At 49.2% G+C, this 13953-nt stretch overlaps 1 protein-coding gene across 1 annotated transcript; it reads right to left on the reverse strand.

Annotated features, from left to right (window-relative positions):
• Nucleotides 1-6596: 6596 nt before the first annotated feature.
• On the reverse strand, nucleotides 6597-12327 carry LOC126529622 (nuclear envelope integral membrane protein-like). Its single transcript, XM_050177141.3, has 2 exons — nucleotides 11365-12327; nucleotides 6597-7628 (listed from the first exon to the last, which is right to left on the reverse strand). Exons 1-2 carry the CDS (start codon nucleotides 12055-12057, stop codon nucleotides 7050-7052), a joined length of 1272 nt encoding a protein of 423 aa, XP_050033098.1. The 5' UTR covers nucleotides 12058-12327; the 3' UTR covers nucleotides 6597-7049.
• Between the last annotated feature and the right edge of the window lie 1626 nt (nucleotides 12328-13953).

Here is a 13953-nt window from a genome sequence, read left to right on the forward strand (position 1 = left end):
CTTGGGGCTTGCGACCCATTTGCAATAACGGGCGTCAGCGCTGAGATTTCAACAACTGGTGGCAGCGGTGGGATCGCGACAACGGAGGCCAGCAGCGAAGATATGCAGTGACTGTATGCTGAGCAGCACAACGACCATCCGGGAGCAGTGCAACGAGCCCTGTGTGATGACTGGTTGCCTGCAGCGGAACGACTGCGCTGAATTCTTGGCTGCGAGGTTTGGTGAGTGCGGGACTTTCTTCTTCTGAGCTTTGCCAGGCTTTTGTTAGTGTCAGAAACAGAGCTGGTAATTGTGGTTGTCGTTGCTGCCGGGTTAGTTTGCGGCAAGACAATAGTAGGCAGTAGAGAAAGCAGCATTCAGAGCAGCCATGGATTTGAAGTCGTTGCGCAAACCGAAATTGCTGGAGCTTGCAAGAGAGTTGGGTCTGGATGTCTCAGACAAACTCAGAAAACCAGAACTGCTAAGGGCTATTCTGGAGTTAGAAGCTGAGGATGACGAGCTGTCGGAATGCCTTGAGACCATTGAGGAGAGGGAGACGGCAAAAAGACAGGAGCGCGAACTTAAAGAACAAAAAGAGAAAGAAAAAGAAGAGCGCGACCACGCTTTGGAAATGAAGCGTCTCGAGGTAGAGATGGAACGCGCTCGTAATGGAAGTCAGGCACACGGTGCAGGAGAACGAGTATTGTTCAAAATGACTGACCTGATGCGGCCGTTTAAGCTTGGAGAGGACATTGGTTTGTTCCTGGTTAACTTTGAGCGAACGTGCGAGAAGCAGGGGTTCTCTCGGGAAACGTGGCCACAGCGCTTGCTCACTTTGTTACCCGGCGAGGCGGCCGACGTAGTCGCTCGCTTGAATAGAGAGGAGGCAGAGGATTTCGACAAAGTGAAATCGAGTCTGCTAAAAAAGTACAGGCTGTCAGCGGAGGCGTTCCGTCGGAAGTTTCGGGAAAATGAGAAAGGTAAAAGTGAGTCATATACAGAGTTTGCCTACAGGCTTATGTCAAGCATGCAGGAGTGGCTCAAAGAAGAGAAAGCGTTTGGTGACCACGAGAAAGTTCTGCAGTGTTTCGGGCTGGAACAGTTTTATAGTCGGTTACCTGAGAACGTGCGGTACTGGGTCTTGGATAGGCCAGACGTTAGTACGGTGGCTAGAGCCGCTGAGCTAGCCGAAGAGTTTGTGACGCGTCGGGCTCGCGGAGCTAAGGACGGTCAAAAGGGTGAATTTGGCTCGAAGTTTGAGAGGCCGAAGTTCACACCCATGAGAGCAAAGGGGGACACACGTAGTGCGGATGCGAGTGAAAACAGTCCTACCGAACGTAAGGAGACGGCGGCAACCGAAGCCGAACGCAGAAAGCGGTTCGAGACGAGGCAAGTGCGCGTGTGTTATACGTGTCAGAAGCCGGGTCACTTTTCGGCGCAGTGTCCGGAAACAAAAACAAAAGTCGTGTTTTTGTCATTATGCAGCACTGACGAGAACATGAAGCTTCTCGAGCCTTACATGCGAGACCTCCTCGTGAACGGGAAAGAGTGCCGAGTGCTTCGCGATTCCGCAGCTACAATGGATGTAGTTCATCCCTCTTACGTAGAACCCGATATGTTCACGGGCGAGCGCGCATGGATCAAGCAAGCCGTCGAAGCTCATAGCGTGTGTCTGCCCGTAGCAAAAGTGCTTATTGAAGGATCTTTCGGAGCGCTTGAGACGGAGGCGGCAGTGTCATCTATGCTGCCCCCCCAGTACCTGTACCTATTTTCGAACAGGTCCGATCACCTCCTGCGCGAGAAGGGGCTTTTGTTTGGTGAGGCTAGCGTTCAGGCCTTAACCAGATCGAAGGTTCGGGAGCTCGCTGCAAAGGCGGTAGTTGCGGGGCCGACGATGTCGAACGATGAGAAAGGGTCAGAGGCGCAGCAAGCTGATATTCAGAGCACGCCCGAACTGAATAAAATTGAGCCTGTAGCGTTAAAGGCACCAGATACTGGAGAGGAAATTCCCGATGCGGGAAAGTTAGAAGAGCTATCTGCAGATTTGCTCATCGCGCCTACGTCAGATGGACTTAATAGGTTGCTAAAAGTCAGCCGGTCGGCTTTGATAGCCGAGCAAAAGAGGGATGGCAGCCTAGAAAACATACGCTGCATTGTCAAGGAAGGTATCGCCAAGAAAAATGCTCGCTTTGTGGAAAGAGGTGGGGTCCTGTACCGGAAGTATCTAGACCGCAGGGGAGTGGAGTTCGATCAGCTGATCGTGCCTCAATGCTATCGTCAGGATCTGTTGCGCTTGTCGCATGGGGGTTCGTGGTCCGGACACCTAGGAGTTAAGAAAACTAAGGACCGTCTCTTGCAAGAGTACTATTGGCCAGGGTGTTTTCGGGACGCAGACCACTTTGTGAAGACATGTGACACCTGTCAGCGGGTGGGCAAACCAGGGGACAAATCGAGGGCGCCGTTGAAGTTGGTACCTATCATTACGGAGCCTTTTAGACGGCTCGTTATTGATACAGTGGGACCTCTGCCGGTAACAACCACAGGGTACAGACACATTTTGACTGTGATCTGCCCAGCGACAAAGTTCCCTGAAGCAGTACCGCTTAAAGAACTCAGCTCAGTTGAGATAGTCAATGCACTACTGTCGATATTTGCGCGAGTTGGTTTTCCTGCGGAAATCCAATCAGATCAGGGCACAGTGTTTACTAGCGCTTTGACGACAGCCTTTCTCGAAAGGTGCGGGGTAAAGCTGTTACACAGCTCAGTGTACCACCCACAGTCGAATTCCGTTGAGAAGCTCCACTCCGTCATGAAGCGCGTGTTGAGAGCATTGTGGTTTGAACAACAAACTGACTGGGAGCTGCGTCCTGGGGTGAAGTTTGCATTAAGGACCGCGCCGCATGCGGCTACGGGGTTTTCGCCAGCTGAGCTAGTGTACGGTCGCTCGCTGCGATCTCCGCTTCGCATGCTTCGAGACGGATCACTGCCCTCTCCAATGGCTGCAGACCATCTCTTCCACAAATGGCCGCCTCCTGCGCTGGAGCCTCTCTTTGCAACAATATTCCTTTGAGGTGCGTTACAAAAAGGGGAGTCTCAACGGTAACGCCGATGGCTTAAGTCGAAGCCCCTAACGTGGGAATCAGCCTCAAAATTGCTTGTTACTGATGTTTTTCTTCCTGAGGCAGGATTTTTAACCTATTGCTTTTGTGTAGTGTTTCAAAGTGATGATGTGCTTTCTAGTGCAATTTTCCGATTTGTGGACGCGTTCTGAGTGCTGCTAAACTACTGTAAGGAACTAGGCAGTAGTATAAAAGGGGAAAGAGCCTGGCAGGGCTTAGTGAGGGTTGTGCCGTGTTTGCTGAATGAGCGGTTGACTTTCGGCGTAGTTCTAACGCTTGCCGGGAACGAGAACAAAAATGTCAACTCTCCCGAAGTCACTTTGCAGTGTCCTGTGTGAACCTGAACGAGAGAACGAGGCCTTCTCTGCGCTGCGCTCAAGAAACGCCGAAGGACGACCAACTTCGGTTATGAGCATCATCAAGCGACATCCCTCCGGACAGCGGATGCAGTCCCCTGACCATCGGGATCTCCTTCCCCCGGCGGGGCGGTCTGTTACGTTTCGCCTACGACGCGCGGTATAGCCGGCGCGGATGCAACGGACGCCGGGGCTTCGTTCAAAGCGGCGGACATTTTGGCCCGTTCGGAGCTGCCGCAAAGCCTCCCCGCCAAGCGCGTCCAGGCGTGTTTCAGTGCCACGTGTCTTCGTGTGTGTGTGTGTGTGTGTGTGTGTGCCCACGCTTGTCAAAGCGCGGCAGCCGGGGAGAGGAGCTCCCCAAGTGTGAAGCGAGGAGGTCTGATCGGCGCCGGCTCGGCGATGCGTCACTACACTCGTCTCAACATGTCTCTCAGCGTGTCCGTGGCGCCGTCACGTGCGCCAGTGATGAGGCGTTCCTTCTTGCCCTCAACTGCGAAAGTATAAGAGCAGCTGCTCCCGGACGCCGAGGGAGGCTCCGATTTCTTCCGTTGAGTTACGTGCTCTCCCGTCTCTCCACTTCGGTCGACCTGACCGCCCGCTCTTTTGCGATGTTAGAATAAACCAGTTGTTCTGTTACCAGTCGACTCATGCTTTGCCGGGACCTTCGGATGCTTCCAGTTGTGCCCCAGGCCGCCAGGCCAACGCTACCCTTGGGGCTTGCGACCCATTTGCAATAACGGGCGTCAGCGGTGAGATTCCAACAATGTGCTTAATGCTTTCGGTCTGCCAATGTACAGAGTAAATGCTGCCCTCGGCCTAGGATAAATACAAGCACAGACATACAACAAAACGAGAGCAAACAGTAAAACAAATTTAAAATTGCACTGCCCACTCGTCTCTAAGCAACCTTTGTGTACTTGTGCTTGAATCAAAAGAGCACAGTGTTGAGCCTGCTGTAAGATGTATTGGCACAAAGTGAGCTTAATCGACAGCTGATGTAGAAGCATAGTAGAACACTGGCCGTTTTTAAAAGAAAAATATTTGCGCATCTTCTATGGCTCCATAATGTACAGTGCTCAGCAATTAAAAGGTGGCAATCAGCCTGCATGGCGGCCAGCGCTTCTTGTGCCACTGGTGGGTGCTGGAGACACCTAACTGATGCATTACAATGAGCATTACGGTGCATTATTGACGAGCTGATGGATTACAATGAATGCGAAGGCCTTTGCGATGTATTGAGTCTGCATTTGGCACCCCAGTAATCACCCAGCAGTCATCGGTCAGTTTTTCCTATCCTAGAGGGCTACAGGGGATCTGGAATAAAAACTGATTGGAAATGCTTTATGTTATCCCAGCCCACAGTGACAACCACCAGGTGCACGCATTGTCTGCTTAGATGCTGTTTAAAGCCTGTTTACAAGATTAATACAATTACAATTAACAAGGTAATACAATTACCAACCCTGCAGCTTTGCCAAGATTGCCTCAGCGGTATATAATTCTCACTGATAACAGATTTAGCCAAAGTTAAATTTCACTGTTGTTGGCTTTTAATTAAACACAATAAAGTGACGAGTAAAAAAATGTCATGTCATTATGCCTTTAAACAGAACACCAGACATCACAGTTTCCTTTGCTTGTTGAGACTTTACGTCACCGACAGGCAGCAGAACTGCAGCAGCTCACCTTGCAGATGGCGAACAGAGCATGCGATGGTGATTTTTCATTTTTCTGGCCCCTAGAAACCAGACAAGTAAAGATGACAAGTGTATTACCGAACGACACAGACCAAGAAGTGTAGTCTTGCTGCAGCATTTTGAATGAGAGCAAAGTGTCAGGAAGTGCAAAATCTTTTAAAGTCGTTAGGATAAAAATGCAAGTCACTGTGCAAGCTGCAGCATACAACGATTTTCACACACGATGACATTGCTACTGGTCTTTGTTCGCGCTGCGTATGAAGTGTGGTGAGATCACACTCGCACACCCATACTGCAGCAGTCGGTGTGAATTTGCGGGCACCTAAGCACACTGTCGCAAGGAGTGGTACAACATACAGTTGAAGGTGGTGAGAGAATATCTGTCACAGCTTGCTTGCAGCCTGCCCTACAGGTATGCAAAATTACTCTATGTCGACCCTGAAGTGCGTCAGGCATGTCTGCACTGTACTGCACATTTGTTCGAGAAGTTATCACAGGTGTAACTTAAAGGGGTAGTGCTGACACATTATTTCCGAGTCGTCTTTTGAATGAAGGTCCAGTACCTCTAAACACTAGAGAAGGTACTGTCAAGCCTCACAGTGTTCTAAATAATTTATCTTACAGCCAGTTTCATTTTCAATTTTACTGTGTTGCAACATCATGACGCAGCACATGGCCAGGTTCTGACACTCGCTCCGGCTCACTCGGTCGTCCGCTAGGCTGCTACATTGACCCTCATAATGAATAGCATTGTGCAAGATGACTGAGCGATTCGAAGAAAGTATCAAAATGTTGAAATTAACCGCTGCCACATGCGTCATTATGTCACAACACACCACGATCGAAAATGAAACTGGCTGTAGGAAAGCTATTATATTAAATTGTTTAGAACACTGTGAGGCTTGACAGTACCTTCTCTAGCTTCACCTACTGCAACTGAGCGTCGTTGTTCAGCACTGCCATGTCAGTCACGTTGTTTGTCTGCAATTTATCGGCTATGGCTAGTAAGCTGGCTAAGCCTTGTTTTCGCTTATAGTGGCCAGACATTCTGGAATTAGAAGTTTATATGCAAGTTATTCCAGTGAAGCGACACTCTATATATATATTAAAATAAATAGATTGGCTTTTCAGACATTCTAAACAATCCTTGTTTAATTTTCTCAGCATTTTTTTTTTGCAATGATTGCCATTGATATCATGACTGAATGACACTAATTTTTCCTGTGTAGCACCACCACGAATCTAATGACATTAGAATATCCAGTGTGACAGGGGTATTAGACCACATGAGACCCTGTAACACCAGCACCACCGCAGACGTGACACTGACTGCAGCAGGTAGTGGAATGTGCTGAGGCACCTCCATTGTTTCTCCATAAACTGGCAAACACTTCATAACTAGGGCCTCCGAGATGCAGAATTTGTCAGGACAGGGTAGATGCCCATTAATGGGAAAGTGTATTCAGTGCCATAAATGGAACAATTACAAAGCTCAACTAGAAGCGTCCATGCCAATCACACTTGGTACCCACTTTGTTCCAGTGTTGGCAGAGAGTTGAGCACAGTTGGCCTCATGTTCAAGTGCCACGAGTGAGAGCTGCGGCTGGCCCTTTTGCACCATCAGGTAGCTCTGGACAGTTCAACAAACCCAGTTCATGCCAGAGGACCTGTTTCCAGCTGCAAGGCATGAATGCTCTTGCACAAATCTGACAAATTTCATCGAGCTCTTCGATTGAGTTGCCTGTTATCTTGTAGCCTAAGCTGGTGCAGGTTTCACGAGCCTCCAAGATTGTGCAATCCAAAAGGTTAAGTTAACAACAACAGAGCAGCGTGCACCTACCACTAGCCATCTTCAGAGTGTTAGCAAAGTGCCAGTTGGCAGCACCTGTTCAATCAACCTACTCTACAAGCTCTGTGAAGGATGGCTGCTCGTCTTCGCTCTCCTCTGTCAACTGGCAGTCCTGGTCACTAGGTTGCCTGTCCGACGAGTCCAGTTCATACTGGAGGACCTCCTCGTCCGCGAGGTGTGATTGTCCCTGAACAAACTTGGCAAACCGCACAGGGTCTTTGAGACGAGTCACCACCTGCCATGTCTTGCAGTTGGGGCTGCCACAGAACTCCCGCAGGGCCTCCAAGGCCTTTCTCGTCTCCACATCGCCCTGCACGATGTACTCCTCTTCGGTGAGAAGTGTCACCTTCGGCCGACACACGCGCGTCCTCCACCAGGTCTTCAGCTTGGCCGCCCACTTCGAAGGGAAGTTGTAGGCGACAAGCACAGCAAGCACAGTTGCACATGTTGCTTCTCGGAGCTCAGACGACGTGATTATCCCGCCCAGTGCTGCGAGCTGCAGCGACCACTGAATCAAATCCAGAGTTCGCGGATTTGTCGGTGGCCCCATACGATAGCAGACACCGAAGCTCACGAGCGCCGCGAGTCCTATGTAGACGGCCAGCACATTCTTGTAGTCAGCCAGAACCTGCATTGGCAGTAGGGAAAGGCCACTGGTATTTAATGAGTGTCGCACGATTCAGCTTCTATTGCGATCAAGTCTGATCCGGATTTAATTTCCCGGTCGTGATTGGCTCATTTGCACAACCTGCAGAAAGGAGCCAGTTGCTGTTGAGAAATTCAATTCCGATTGGGCTAGATCGCAATGGAAGGTGCCCCATTTTACGGGGGTACTAAACACAAGAAAGTCAAATGGTCATATACCAGATGGTCATTTGAGACAGTTTTAGCTGAGTGTTGCTGTTGATCCAGACCACTCACAGTTAAAGCATTGAGGCACTAGAACTGCACGGATTTGTCATTTTTGATATGAGCAAATCATACTGCATCTCTTAGCGATGCGAACAATGCATAGTCAGCTTGGCTGCACATTGATGGAGATTGTTGAAGCCAAAGCTATTTCGAGTCCACGCCCCAAATGCATTAGCACTTCCTCCATACATCTCAGCGGTAGAGAACTTGTGTTCCTCAGGAAATAGTCATTGTCACGCAGGTCATGTGACACGAGTGAGCGTTATACATGCATGTCTCTGGAAATAAAGCTTTCTTAGAAGATAGTGCCTTGTGCTGTTGCATGTGCTTATGTCTGTGTTCACCCTGCACTACTCAATACGAAGATCGCGTACCAACAAGCCCAAATTTCTAGCATGTTGGAGAAATCAAGTGGGTGCACTGCCACACTGCACTTAATTAGCTTGCCAGCAGAGCAAGAGCAGCATCTTTGGGCACACATAGTAGAGTTCCTGCTGAGTGCAGGTTGTTAGGATGTACAATTAAATCTCAATATAACGAACTTCTCGATATAACGAAGCATTTAACTTTTCGTAACTTCTTGTCCATAGAACACTACTTATTTAGAACCTCAATATAACGAAGTGTGTTTGTATGCGATTTCAATACAACAAAATTTCACTGTCGCCGTAAAGGAATGCTAAGACAATAAAAGGAAACTTCTGCAGACGCACATCGTTAAATGATTGAACTACAAATGGCTGCTTGCAAATGCACCTCTCAAATCGCGCGTCGCGCGACAAGAGCGACTGCTGAAGTGGAGCCGCATCATGTTCCATATAAAGTCTAAGTGCGATAAGATCCTATCGGGCCCTGCGCACTGTACGCTTTAGGTGCAAGAGAAAGGGTGCGAGGATGAGACAAGATGGTGGCTTCACGAGCGCAAGCGAAGGCAATGTCGGGGAGCAAAGCGAGCTCGCGGTAACGCGATCAAGCGCGCGGGAGGGGGTAGGGGGTAAATTGGCGTGCGTCTAGATTTCTGGTGAGTCTCGGCCCGCGGCTGACCATGTCTGTAAGCGCGGCTGAGTGCATACGCAGTCGCACACCCTGCTTCAGAGGTAATCTGCCGCGTGTGCAAAGAGTGGACGTGCCGAGAGGGTGTGGCACTTTGTAAGCTGTCTTCCCGTGCGTTTGGTATTGGAGGTTGCGTAATCTCGAGTTTCGATTATCCGTTGGGGCGAGAGGCATTCACTCCGCTTCTCGCTGCCAGCGCCTTTCCCAATAGCGTCGTTCCAGTGCGGGCGAAGCTATCAGGCACGGGAGCGGAGAGCATGCGAAAGCGTGGCTGGCTTTGTTTAATTCGTACCGCCGATGTCTTTGAAGATATCGTCGACGTACGTGGCACGAAACCGCATCATTCGTCACCGACCCCTAAAGTTATCAAAATGAATCGTTTTCTCATTGAAATTTGATTTTTTCGATTGCCCGACAATTTGGAAAATTCTTCGGCCCCTTTCCATGTAAGAAACATCGATCGGTGACTGCACTACTTATTCGCATAAAATGTCGAATTTCAACAACGAAATTTTGATATAATGAAGCAAATTGCCGATTTTACTGACTTCGTTATAACGAGGTTTAACTGCACTGATATAAACGCAGCAGACTCTGAACACTCAGCTATAGCTGTCTGTTGTTGTGCAAACATCATTGCCAACACACACTATATTCAATTAACAAGAGTATGTCTGAATCTTTATCTTGCATTTTCCTTTTCAAAACACAAACTCGTAACGACAACGAAGGTTTTATATTAAAATATTTAATGTTAATTCTCATTAAGTACTGGTAATGCAACCTTTATTTGCAAATTTTTTTACCTAACGCAGTCCTTTTTTTTAGTGCCTTGGTATCTAGCATTCAAACAAAATAGTAATGACTCACTAGTGTACAGCTCCAGATTCGCGACAAATGACTTTTTATAACATGATTGTGTGCAGATTAAGACAAGTAAAAAGTGATGTCATGATGCTGTTTTCTGCAGTGTCCCCAATTATGTCTCAATACCCCTATATTGCAATGCATGCTCACTGACTTGGAGAGGCAAAGCAGAAGGGTGAGTCTTAAAATTAATCTAATCTGCAGAAAACTAAAGTATGTTTAACAGTCTCGGAAGAGAACAGCAGTTTACGATAGGTAGCGAGGCACTGGAAGTGGTAAGGGAATACATCTACTTAGGGCAGGTAGTGACTGCGAATCCGGATCATGAGACTGAAATAATCAGAAGAATAGGAATGGGCTGGGGTGCGTTTGGCAGGCATTCTCAGATCATGAACAGCAGGTTGCCATTATCCCTCAAGAAAAAAGTGTATAACAGCTGTGTCTTATCAATACTCACATACGGGGCAGAAACCTGGAGGCTTACAAAAAGGGTTCTACTTAAATTGAGGACGATGCAACGAGCTATGGAAAGAAGAATGATGGGTGTAACGTTAAGGGACAAGAAAAGAGCAGATTGGGAGAAGGCACAAATGCGAGTTAATGACATCTTAGTTGAAATCAAGAAAAAGAAATGGGCATGGGCAGGACATGTAATGAGGAGGGAAGATAACCAATGGTCATTAAAGGTTACGGACTGGACTCCAAGGGAAGGGAAGTGTAGCAGGGGGCGGCAGAAAGTTAGTGGGCGGATGAGATTAAGAAGTTTGCAGGGACAACATGGCCACAATTAGTACCTGACCGGGGTAGTTGGAGAAGTATGGGTGAGGCCTTTGCCCTGCAGTGGGCATAGCCAGGCTGATGATGATGATGACTCCTATATGGCGAGTTTGCACAGGTACAGGTCATCTTCTACAGCTTTCAAAAGTAGTGCAATGGCCTTGCCATGCGTTTTTGGTTGTAACGAGTCGTTACTGGAATATGGGAGTGGTGGTGTGCTGACGTGAAAACGAGTCTGTTTTACGTAAGGACTTGGTGGGTTCTCTGGCATGACTTGCTCAACGATATCAGTGACTCAAGAAGGCGACGTTGTGTCTCATTAAACGCAAGGTTTTTTAAATGAAGTATTGAACGTATTAGGAGAAGGATGGGGCGACGGATGCCAGTGCTTCAATTTACCACATTCTTGGACACACGTTATAAACCCTTTTGTCCACGCTGTGGCAGCAGTGTGTTCATAACTCCACAAAACTTCCAATCATGCATTTCTGTCAGTCAAGTCTGCCAAGAAGAAATGAGTACTTTGTCTCATAGTTTAGGTGCACGTTCCTGATGTGTTCAGGTATGAGGAACATGCACCATGTGTCAAGCTCATCGCGTAGCTTTGTTGTAGTACTTAGCAGCAAGATTCGTCAGCCAAACAATCTAAGTGTACAGCAAAACTGGTGCCACCAAGGGAGTTCTATATTTTTTATAGTGATTTACACGCTGTTTTAACTTGATTGCGTAAGCACTGACAGGGTCTCTCTGCCCACCTGGTAGACGTTCGACCAGAGCAGCTGCAGCAAGTACAGCACCAGAGACCAGCCAAAGCAGACGACCGCGTAGCCCGCCGTGCGATGCGGCAACAGGCGGCTCACGACGAACACGACGACGAGCAGGGACGCGAGCACGCCCACGGTGACGCCGCACGAGTAGAACACCAGCGCGTTGCGGCACAGAGAGGGCACGCCGAAGAACAGCAGCACCGAGAACACGAACTGCAGCACGCGCCAGTAGTTGGCCTCGCGCACGACCAGCTCGAAGCGGTAGTCGTCGTCGGACACCACGCCGATGCAGTGCGGCCGGAACGCCGGCAGCGAGATTGTCGACCGCCTCCAGGGCAGCAGCGGTACCCAGCTGGCGAGGTGCGAGTCAAACTGCGCGCGCACCGACGCCTCGTCGGGCCCCTCGAAGAGCATGTAACGTTCGGGCACGAGTTTGAACTCGACGTAGACGGACTTGAAGAGCGACAGGTAGCTGGCGGGCTCGCCCGGGTAGCAGAAGATGGCCATGTCCTTCCTGTGGCTGCGCGACACGGCGAGGTACTGGTGGCCTTCGCGCATGATCGTCGACAAAGCCGCGTCGCTGTCGGACTGACCGCGCCTTTCGGGTAAGCCAAAGGCGATTCCAGCGAAACCGACGAGCGTGACGACAGCCAACATTGACCGAAGCGAAGTCGACATCATCGTGTTCACTTTGCAGAACGACCGCCTCGCCACACCAGACAGTCGGGAGCATAGAATAAAGAACCGTTTGGTCGGATGCGCATCGCACACTGTTCAGCCTTCGAAATTACAGCGGCCAGGTTGAGGTCCAATGTATACAGAGTTTTGAATTTAGTAACATCGGCCTCGACACCGGCTGGCATTGGCAAACGCGTGCTTAGCGTTGTTGATAAACGCAACCGAATTCAGTGAACCCAAATATGCCAATGGCCCAAATCAAGCAAATATATCATTGATGCGTGGACCGATGATAGAGCGTTACACCATTATACTTATGGAGAAATAGAAAAGTTTCCTTTTGACCACATTGATGATGATGATGATAAAACTTGTTATGAAGTTTGTTGTTGTGAAGCTATGAAGTTTGTTGTGGACAAAGAGTTTTACTTTCATAACGCCTTGAAAAAGCATACCGTGAGCAGGCAGGGACAAAAGCCCGGGCATAATTTATGATATATCTCTTAATCTTAAAGTTCGTGGAAAAATACTGTTACCGCAGGTGACTTAATTGCAATGCGATTCTCTCCTGCTTTTGGCTAGTCGTTATCACCAGCCTTTTCCTTATGTTATCACTGCGACTTCCCGTAGTCCTTCGTCCTTCCCTTTCCAAGTTCAGAGCAGCCTAGACCTCAGGACAGCCTGTCTGCCATATTTCACATCGTTGTGGTCGTCGCAGAGCCGATAAGAGATCTCTTATCGGCTCTGCGACGACCACATCGATGTGAGACAAGAAGAAATATGTCAATTGATCGTTGAGAAGCATGAGACTGATCACTTGGTATTGGGGGAGTCGCCATCCGTCGGAAGCGCCTCCCTTGCGTAGTATGAGGGATCACGCGGCGCCCTCCTCATAGCTAGCTAGGTTTCGCTTACGGCGCTCAATAAAGACACCACGCGGCAGCCCTACTGGACACTTATGTAAGTACTCTCATAACGACGGTAGTTTTTGACTGCCGATATAATAATCTTGAGCGAAGTGAAAGCACAGAATCGTTTACAGACGCTATCTTTTTACCGAATACTGCGCGCTATTGCCGCGATGGAGTCTCCCGAACCGGCTTCTTGCGTGAAAGGTAGGCAAACGCTGAGAGTAAACTATGTCAAATATATTCTCATAGTCTGTGTAACCAAATGGTGCATAACAGAATGAAACCTCAATGCAGCGACCGCACGGGTTCGCAGCGACCGACTGCGCGTCTGCATGCATGTCCGCGCACAATGTTTTGCTTTAGCTGTGAGCGCGTTTTCGCACGTGCCGTGAGCTTTAGGCCGCAGCATATGAGCATTTGACAGCACAAGCAACCATTGTTGCGTGGACGCTATCAGAATTGTTCAAAAATAATTTCGTTGTAGAGACTTCGACGCCTAGCTACGGCGACTAGCTGTGATGCGCCGTCGCGACGATTCAATCTTTTTTTTTTTTGTCTTCTAAATTCTTGGACATTTCGGTATTATTTCTCAAGTTGCGTCGCACTCAGTGGCGTAGCTAGGTCGTCTGGCACCCGGGGCCCATAGGTCTTCTGTCACCCCCCCCCCCCCCCCCCTGCCCCGCGGGTGTAGCCGGCGGAAAGAGCGGTGTCTTCAGACGTGTATGACCCCCCCCCCCCCAACTGGCCCCTGGCACCCGGGGCCAACGCCTCCCCCCCCCCCCCCGTTGACACTGGTCGCACTGTATGTTTATCGGTCTTCTCAGCGTGCGATTTCCCTCTGCATCTTTTTCGTAATCCAGTGCATTAATTCATCACAAACATATGACCATATGTCATGCCTTCTTTTAGTGTGCGTCTTACCGCTCCCTTTCCGTTCCAGTGAACTTGCCAGTACCTGGAATCAACAAGTTCATAGACCAAACCGTCG

This window comes from Dermacentor andersoni, chromosome 9, assembly GCF_023375885.2.
Source record: "Dermacentor andersoni chromosome 9, qqDerAnde1_hic_scaffold, whole genome shotgun sequence".
NCBI lineage: Eukaryota > Metazoa > Arthropoda > Arachnida > Ixodida > Ixodidae > Dermacentor > Dermacentor andersoni.

Bases quoted from the DNA above. Each gene is read 5' to 3' on its own strand.
- LOC126529622 (XM_050177141.3), bottom strand. From the start codon at position 12,057: ATGATGTCGACTTCGCTTCGGTCAATGTTGGCTGTCGTCACGCTCGTC. The intron at 7,629-11,364 runs GTGGGCAGAGAG...CTGCCAATGCAG, and splicing joins TCTGGTCGAACGTCTACCAG to GTTCTGGCTGACTACAAGAA.